This window comes from Ylistrum balloti, unplaced genomic scaffold (genome assembly GCF_031769215.1).
Source record: "Ylistrum balloti isolate Yb309-2 unplaced genomic scaffold, AGI_CSIRO_Ybal_v1 Utg369972, whole genome shotgun sequence".
Taxonomy (NCBI): Eukaryota; Metazoa; Mollusca; class Bivalvia; order Pectinida; family Pectinidae; genus Ylistrum; species Ylistrum balloti.
In genome coordinates this window covers 2,356,459-2,366,195 of record NW_026782064.1, presented here as the reverse complement: position 1 = coordinate 2,366,195, position 9,737 = coordinate 2,356,459, and the positions used below count along the sequence as shown (strand labels likewise).

Sequence of the window (9,737 nt, the reverse complement as noted above, 5' to 3'; positions counted from 1 at the left end):
TGTTCAACTACAGCAAACTAGCATATGTTCACACAGGATTATACATAAAAGGATAAAGCTAAGGTCATTATTTATTGGTAGTACAGTAAAGAACAAACACAAAGATTGTGTATAAAAGGATAAATGTTGTGTCATGATTCTGACTGAAAATCGAGAGTGAAATCTCTAGAACTTAGGAACTGTTTGAGGACAAGGTAGGACTATCTGGAGGCATGACTGAAGACAGAATAAAGCTTACATACATGATATTATCCGGAGTCAAATTGCAGCCAGAATGAAGCAAACAAATCAGATATTATCCAGATTCAAATTGAAGACAGAATAAAGCAAACAAACATGATATTATCCAGAGTCAAATTACAGCCAGAATGAAGCAAACAAACATGATATTATCCAGAGTCAAATTGCAGCCAGAATAAAGCTAATATACATGATATTATCCAGAGTTACCTTGAAGACAGAATAAAGCTGACATACATGATATTATCCAGACTCAAACAGCAGCCAGAATAAAGCTGACATACATGATATTATCCAGAGTCACAATGAAGACAGAATGAAGCAAACAAACATGATATTATCCAGAGTCAAATTAAAGCCAGAATGAAGCAAACAAACATGATATTATCCAGAGTCAAATTGCAGCCAGAATAAAGCTAACATACATGATATTATCCAGAGTTACCTTGAAGACAGAATAAAGCTGACATACATGATATTATCCAGACTCAAACAACAGCCAGAATGAAGCTAACATACATGATATTATCCAGAGTCACAATGAAGACAGAATGAAGCAAAAAAACATGATATTATCCAGAGTCAAATTGCAGCCAGAATGAAGCTAACATACATGATATTATTCGGAGGCACATTAAAGATTAAATGTTGCATATAAGCATGATATTTGTGACTGGCATGATTCAAAATAGAATGTGGCTAACAATCATGATATTATCCAAAGACACATTGAGGACAGAATGTAGCTACAAAAAAATGACATTATTATTGTAGCATATAAACATATTGTCTAGAGACATGATTGAAGATAGAAAGTAGCTAATAACACTGATATTATCTATAATCAAATAATGATTCCCTGATGTATAGAAATGTATGGATGATTTGTACCTTAGCTAGGCACAAAAATGTCATATAATTGTGAGCTGTTGATATAAGAAAACTATATATATATGTATATTGTTATCACATATCACTAAAAATATATTCATTATAAATTGATATAAATGATACGATAAACAATAAAATATTTGTCAACAGAAACTCATTAAGCACCTTAATCATATTTACATTTCAAGGTTTGAATCTGATTCATCACCAACACAACTTTCAATGGAGACTCCCTTCTCTCTTTATAAATACGTTAGTCCTATTGTCCCAGTTTAAATTTGTCATGTGATTAATACTTGACATACATATATGTATCTATATTACCAAACTTCACATTAACTAAAACATCAAATGTCAGACATTTTTTCTTTTCTAGTATTCAAAACATCGACCAAAAGTTGATTTACACATTCATCCTATAAGTACTGTGTCACTAGTAACTTAAAGCGATATTCTGCCCAAGTTGAACAGTTCTGACTGTTCTGTACCTTTAATAAACTCTAATGAATTCTATAACTACTGTGTCACTAGTAACTTAAAGCGATATTCTGCCCAAGTTGAACAGTTCTGACTGTTCTGTACCTTTAATAAACTCTAATGAATTAAAACTTGTTAGCGTCGACCAGCGCCTATAGTGGATGTAGTGCATCATAAACACCGGAACTGTTAGATCTCTGGATCGCAGAATTTATGCAAAGTTTTGGGTAGACACACAAGTGTGTTTGCTGTTCAGTATTTCTTGTTTTTACTGTGGGTGCAATTTTATTACTTTATTAGGCTTATTTTTTTATTTTTTTAAATAATTTACATGAATATTTCATCCTGCAACACAAACTTGTTATGATGAAATCCGGGCTGTATGAATGCTTGTAAATCAATCGAGCTAGAACTGTAAAGAATTTCTGTATATCAAATGTGATCTGCTTGTTTCAATGCTAAATTGAGGTGTACAATTTCAATAAGAACTTAAGTAGCTGGTTTGGCACTGTTTTCACCAAAAACATTCCAGGAATACCTAACTTGTTCAGAATATCCTTTACACTATACATGTACAGTGTTACCACACTGTGTAGCTGTGACTGGTTGACAGACCCCATTGTTTCTATTTTGACGTTATAATGCCATTACATCTGCAGTATGATGCCACCAAAGATGGAGATATGGAGAGGGATATCATCTTCTCCTAACATATATGGTGTTATCCTACAGGATCCTCTGGCTGTATTGAACATCAACTCAAGTAGAAATCTGAGATTTAAATCAGCCCAACAAAATGCTGGTAAAATGAAAAAAAAATCTTTTCTTTCATAAATTCCTTGTGAAATTAAAACAAATGTAATATCCTGCTCCATCTATCTGATACAGATTACAGGATACCGTATCGTTAATATCAGGATCCTAAATTTGATTGTACATTTAAGTACAATCCGATCAGTGATGTATTATGTAACAAACATATTGTCATGAACATCTAAAGTTTACGTTTCAATAACATCAATGAAGCAACGTTTCTATCATCACTAAATCCAAATCACAAGTTCCTGTTTTACAACGTGACTATTTTACAGTAATTGTATTTCTACAATGTTTACAATAATTAGACACATTTTGAGATATCTACACAAAGATATCTATTTCATACATTAAGCCTGAAATCTTATCATCACTTACAATAATTAGACACATTTTGAGATATCTACACAAAGATATCTATTTTATAATTAAGTCTGAAATCTTATCATCACTTACAATAATTAGACATATTTTGAGATATCTACACAAAGATATCTATTTTATAATTAAGTCTGAAATCTTATCATCACTTACAATAATTAGACACATTTTGAGATACCTACACAAAGATATCTACATTAAGTCTAAAATCTAACCATCACTTACAATAATTAGACATATTTTGAGATATCTACACAAAGATATCTATTTTATACATTTAACATCAAAATCTTTCCATCATATTGCATTTATTAAAACATACAATTAGACACCTAACCAATACTGTAAAGATCCCAATGTTATTTAATTCTATAATATAAATACAGTGGGAAGTGTGTGAGGTCGACTGTCATGTACTGCAGCATTTTTTTATTATTGGGTAGTATGCCATTAATCTGTATAAAATGTGTCTGACCTCTCGCATGCTTTTCAATGAGGTTGCCACCTTCAGCTGTATAAAACCCTCTCTTTAAAAAAATTACTCTGGCTGTTGATGAAGTGATAACCCCAGTCTGCATGAGAGGTATTGGAGGACATTTGAAAGGCTAAATTTTCAACAGGCAAAAATTGTTATTTACCTATTAATTAATAGGTTAATAATCTATTACTAATGAATTAAGGGTTTATGTATTTCCTTGGTGTCCATTTTCGTTGTCTGTCTTCAGACGTCCATCTGTCCGTGGCCCTCCTCAGCTATCGCAATCATGGGAATGTCAATGTTCTGTAAGGCCTTTGGTGACTCACACAACTTTAGAAGCATGGGGTGACAGATTAGTAGGAGGGCACCTGCTATTAGGAATGCTCCGTTCATGTAGTTGATGGGATGATATGAGAGAGTGGCATCTCTGATGGCACCTACAAGGATATATTATTGATATGTGCACAAACAGATATTGATATATTTATAAATAATGTCAGAAGGGACGAGGAAAACTAACTCCTAACTTAATGTAAAAAAGTTATACATTTGACTTGTACAGGTTATCTCCCCTTAGTTTGAAATTTCTCAAATTCATTTCTTTGTTATAAATCCACAATTCTTAAAAATATATACAAAAAAGGTATAAATTTATTGGACTATATTGATACCAATTAATTACTAGACACAACACATTTACATAATGAAGATTGGTTAGTGATGTTGGGGGTCTGAAGTGTTAGGTTGGGATGGGGTACATAGGATCACAAGCTGTCTGTAACAGTGTATCTGATCAACAAGTACATTGTATAAAGGGAAGAAATATGAAAACAACCTAATAGTGTTTTACCTTCTATTGGTTGACCAACAGCTGCCCCGGCTCCCTGGAAGAGAAGAACAGTTGACAGTGCTTTTGGTAAAGTCTCCAATCCGACCAAATCCATCAACACTACAGCATTGATGGCGACATATGCCCCTCCAAATACCCCATAAAGGAACACGTGGGCCCCCATCCACCAGAATGAGGTTGCTAAGTCAAATAGGAAGATATTTAAACCACAGAGAGCGCAAACCATTGCCATGATCTTGTACCGTTTCATTAGGCCTAAATCGCCCACAAGCCCTATCAAAACTCGACCGAGAAAATCTCCAATACCGGAAAAAGACACTAACCATGTTTTCTCAAATTTGGACACACCACGTGACACAACATCTGGTGGCAAAAATATCACAAAACTAAAATATCCGTAAAACGTTACAAACATAACCACAGTGTACATTATCACAACCGGCATTTTGAAAACATTCCAATGGAATACTTTCGGAAACACAAATTTCTTTCCGGATTTCTTTCCTAATTCATTATCTGCATCGCCTTGATTTTGCTCAGTATTCTCTGCCATCACCATAACACCTAGACTCTCCACTGAGCCCATCATTTGACTTCCGGCACTGGTCAAGTACGCGAAACGATTTGCCTTCTTCCTAACATCCAGTTTGATGTCGAGTGTGAGGTCATTGGTACTTAAAGACATCCTGGGTTTCTTCAACGTTTCCGGTAAGGTGTTCAACATTTGATGTGATTGAGAAAAGTCTGTTGGCTCTTTTGGGAATCTTTTACGCGGAGATTCCATTGACTTATTTGTCAACATGGATTCCTGTTCCGTCTCAACATTTGTGTTCTTGTGTACGACAGTAAGTGGTCTGTACAGGGATCCAAAGAAAGCAATATTTAGATAAAATCCGCCCTGAAAGAGGAATGCCCCATGTATTCCGTAATTATCCAACAGTATCTGTAGAATTGGAGGAATGGCAAAATGACCAACACTGGCCCCTGTCAGGGCTAAAGCCGTGGCCAATGATCGACGTTTCTCGAAATACATCCCAACAATTACTAGACCATTCCCGAATAGACAGGCATTGGCGAAACCTGAAACAAGATCCAAATCAGAATTATTGTACCAAAAAATGAAATCTTTATATACAAATTATAATTTAGAAGGATTTACGTAGTAGAGCCAATGCTGTTCGTGTTGGGTAGATTGGGTGTTAGGTTCCTTTACTCTTCAGCTAGATAATGAAGAGTCTGCAGGGTGATTGAGCAATAGAGAAAATCAGGTACTGAGTATCAATTACAAAAGCTTGGGAGTAGTGTTTTCATGTTTATCATTAACTGTCTATCAGTTTCACTCTCTCCTGATGAAGCCCGGAGAGGGCGTAACCAGTAGACAGTTAATAACAAACATCAAAGCACTACTCCCAAGCTGTTGTGATTAATAATCTGTACCAAATTATAATTTGTTACATTACAGCCAAATAAAAAATTAAATTGCATATCATCTGTTTCATCCTTCAAGGACTCATCAGTGATGCCAAGGGCCAAAATTGTTGAAACCCAGGAGGCAAATAAGACAAATCTGAACGTGGAAAACCAGACAGAGACATACTGTAACACTATAAAATCAAGAATCTTGTAATTTTTGTTATTGAAGTAAAAAAAAACATCAAGAAACATGTTTTAAATGAATCAAATTGTGGCATGCAAATTAGTTACTAAGGTAACCTCAGAAACTTAAACCATTCTGTACTTTGATTACAACAGCGTCCCTTGATAATACAGATTCAATGAACACCTTTCCATTTAAACTTTGCTAACAAATCACCATTTTCAGTTGATTTTTGGCAGAAATTTGGATAAATTTGATGCATCTAATCCAAAGTTAAAAACATCTTAATTTTCAGTATCTGATAATGGTACTTGATTCCATTGAACGTTAAGTGTATTTTGAGTCTTGCTACTTTTCAGATTGATTTACACATGACATACAGGGTATGAGCCATGCTTAAAGACTACTGTCTACCACCAGAGTTAGCTCCCTTTCTTTTATTGTCTGATGGTTAACCACTGTCCAATTTTACATTTATATTTAAAAGCCAATTTTATATCTATATTTACAAGCCAGAGTGTTAACTATGACTTTACTTAACAATAAGGAATCTGTACTGAAAATGAATCAAATTAAATTGATACTTTTGGTTGGAATGCGAAGATATTGAGGACAAAGGAGAATTTTTGTCGTACACACCATAACAAATAATAAATATATACATGATACATATTTCAAATTTTCCCTTGTTTAGTAAACAGTATGTGATCTGGAACTTACCAACAGTTATGCCAAATACACATATAATGTATTCTATACTGATCATGAAATAACAGAGAGCCACGCCCACTCCACCAACAACGCCTCCTACCATCACCACAAGTCGCTGAGAGTAGTGTTGTCCGAAAGCCAGACAAAAGGGAGCTAAGAAAAAATAAGATTTACACATACAAGAACCACAACAACACCGTAACACAATGAGATATGGGTTACTGTTGGTACTTGATTTTGTCGATAAATCTTGTACACAATATTCGATATGTTTATGATGTCAATTTAAACAATATATCATTTCATTGACATAAAACATGTGCATTTAAAAAACACTTGGATTTGATTATAAACCTACATGTTGATTTTCACATAAATCTACATTTTGATTTGAACATAAACCTACATTTTGATTTGAACATATTGAACATAAACCTACATTTTGATTTGAACATAAACCTACTTTTTGATTTGAACACAAACCTACGTTTTGATTTTAACACACATATCAACTGTAAACATAAGATTACTTATAATCCCGAGGAAGTATTAAGTACATAATGTGCATACTGATCAAGGATTGATGTTGTATGTGGGGTACTGTAACAGTAGTTTGCAAGCTTTAACTATCTCAGTATATATCTATACATAAATACCAGTCAATTTCTACAGTTCATCATCATCAACAAGAAAATCAATACAGTAATCACATGTCTATGTAATGCTGTATACTGCTGATCATATCAGTCTTTGTATACATTTAAACAGAGATATTTTACAGATGAAACAATCCTGCATTGACTTCACTATATAAATAAATATAAAGTCCAGCATGAGCCTTCACAGTCATCTGACAGTCATTTATTTAATAAAATATTGCTCTATAAGTGATTTTTAAAACAAAATTTGGTTGAAATCCATTGAGGTATTAAGGTATACTAGCATTGGAAAGCAAAGTTTCATTTAATTTCCCACTTTTGGGCCCTGTCTCCAGTCCTCTAAGGATGAAATGATTTTTTTTTATTTAAAAAAGTGAATGATCTCCCCAAGTTATGATTCAGACTAAATAAGATAGAAATCTGCACATGTGTAAGGCAAGAAAATGTTGCAAATTAAAATTTCAGTCAAGTTCTCTACGTCAATCATGTTTTATCATACAATACTGTTTGTCAGGTAGTGTCCTTATCCACAATACTCCAGAGATACTGTTTGTCAGGTAGTGTCCTTATCCACAATACTCCAGAGATACTGTTTGTCAGGTAGTGTCCTTATCCACAATACTCCAGAGATACTGTTTGTCAGGTAGTGTCCTTATCCACAATACTCCAGAGATACTGTTTGTCAGGTAGTGTCCTTATCCACAATACTCCAGAGATACTGTTTGTCAGGTAGTGTCCTTATCCACAATACTCCAGAGATACTGTTTGTCAGGTAGTGTCCTTATCCACAATACTCCAGAGATACTGTTTGTCAGGTAGTGTCCTTATCCACAATACTCCAGAGATACTGTTTGTCAGGTAGTGTCCTTATCCACAATACTCCAGAGATTATGATCACTGTCGCTAACTAAAAGCACAACTGAACTAATTTGATTGGTTCAAAGAGAAGAAAACTGACCAATCACAAGCTGATAGCTACTTTTTAAGAATTACATGAGCAACACCCAACTTCAAAGCCATTACAATATACCAGTATGCCACATCGAGATTCGTTTGATGTACATCAAAAGATCAAACTAGCCTTTTCGTCTTGTCCATAAGATGTCACACATGGAACCTTCAATTTTGCAATGACATGTACCAGGGGTGAAGAGAGCCAAAGTTCAGGACAAAATTAATGTGGTTTTATCTAAAGGCTGAGTGACATTAGCTGGAGGTTTGTACCTGTTATAGTAAAGACTATTCCTTCTAAAATTAATCTGGTTTTATTTAAAGGCTGAGTGACATTAACTGGAGGTTTGTACCTGTTATAGTAAAGACTATTCCCTCTACTCCCATCACTCCAGCTACAGTGGCGACGTTTGAGTCGAAATACACCACCAGTTCCTGTAGAAGGATTCCAAATGATTTCGCTATTCCGACCATCACAAAAGTGCTGCCGAAAAATCCTAGAAAACAAAACAGCAGGTACATTTGTAGAACACATTCTGCATGTGGAAAGCATGTAGTAACACTTGTAAAATTGAATATTTAATATCAAAGAAATGGGTCATTACTATTCCAGTTTAATAAAACCTTTTGAGACCAGCTGCAACTCTACTCTACTCTGACATTATCTAATTCAAAAACATTACATACACAGTAGTTAATCTGAAAAAACAATCTTCCAGATTGCAGCAATTGATTTTTAGTCCTTTGAGATTTGCTGTAAACTGTATATCATGGTTTAATTCATGCAAATAGTGGCACAGGTCAGAATATACACATGTACTAGATATTCTTAATTATCAGACATACAGACAGAATATACACATGTACTGGATATTCTCAATTATCAGACATACGGACAGATTATACACATGTACTAAATATTCTTAATTATCAGACATACAGACAGATTATACACATGTACTGGATATTCTCAATTATCAGACATACGCACAGAATATACACATGTACTGGATATTCTAAATTATCAGACGTATGGACAGAATATACACATGTACTGGATATTCTAAATTATCAGACATACGGACAGAATATACACATGTACTGGATATTCTTAATTACCAGACATACGGACAGATTATACACATGAACTAGATATTCTTAATAATCAGACATACGGACAGAATATACACATGTACTAGATATTCTTAATTATCAGACATACAGACAGAATATACACATGTACTAGATATTCTTAATTATCAGACATACGGACAGATTATACACATGTACTGGATATTCTTAATTATCAGACATACGGACAGAATATACACATGTACTGGATATTCTAAATTATCAGACATATGGACAGAATATACACATATACTAGATATTCTAAATTATTAGGCAAATGGAAATTCTGAAGTTTATTGAATTAGAGGTAAGTTGGTACACTTCTGTCTAGATTTTTTTTCAGTCACTTTTGGTTCTCCTCAGTCGCCTCCTAGGCTTCAAAATTAAGCCTTTAATATCACTGACTAGTCCTAGAAGGAGGAAACAGCTGTATGACGGAGTATAGTTCATTGTTGGGCTCTACTGTGTCTAACTCTAAATTTGTATAATAAGGTGCTATTTATTTTGCCTTTGTGTAATCTTAAAACAATTGGTAAAATCTACCAAATACAAACC

At 34.1% G+C, this 9,737-nt stretch overlaps 1 protein-coding gene across 1 annotated transcript; it reads right to left on the bottom strand.

The window, feature by feature from the left end:
* Positions 1-3,526: 3,526 nt before the first annotated feature.
* Positions 3,527-8,338, bottom strand: LOC132547739 (monocarboxylate transporter 12-B-like). Its single transcript, XM_060211540.1, has 4 exons — positions 8,325-8,338; positions 6,451-6,594; positions 4,134-5,213; positions 3,527-3,720 (listed from the first exon to the last, which is right to left on the bottom strand). The coding sequence occupies exons 2-4, from the start codon at positions 6,542-6,544 to the stop codon at positions 3,527-3,529; spliced, it is 1,368 nt and encodes a 455-aa protein (XP_060067523.1). The 5' UTR covers positions 6,545-6,594; positions 8,325-8,338.
* Positions 8,339-9,737: the final 1,399 nt, after the last annotated feature.

What these genes read in the sequence shown, in the direction of transcription:
- LOC132547739 (XM_060211540.1), bottom strand. Translation starts at nt 6,544, where the DNA reads ATGGTAGGAGGCGTTGTTGGTGGAGTGGGCGTGGCTCTCTGTTATTTC. An exon ending in TGTATTTGGCATAACTGTTG is followed by an intron (nt 5,214 to 6,450) that starts GTAAGTTCCAGA and finishes ATCTTGTTTCAG; the next exon opens with GTTTCGCCAATGCCTGTCTA. An exon ending in TGTTGGTCAACCAATAGAAG is followed by an intron (nt 3,721 to 4,133) that starts GTAAAACACTAT and finishes ATATCCTTGTAG; the next exon opens with GTGCCATCAGAGATGCCACT.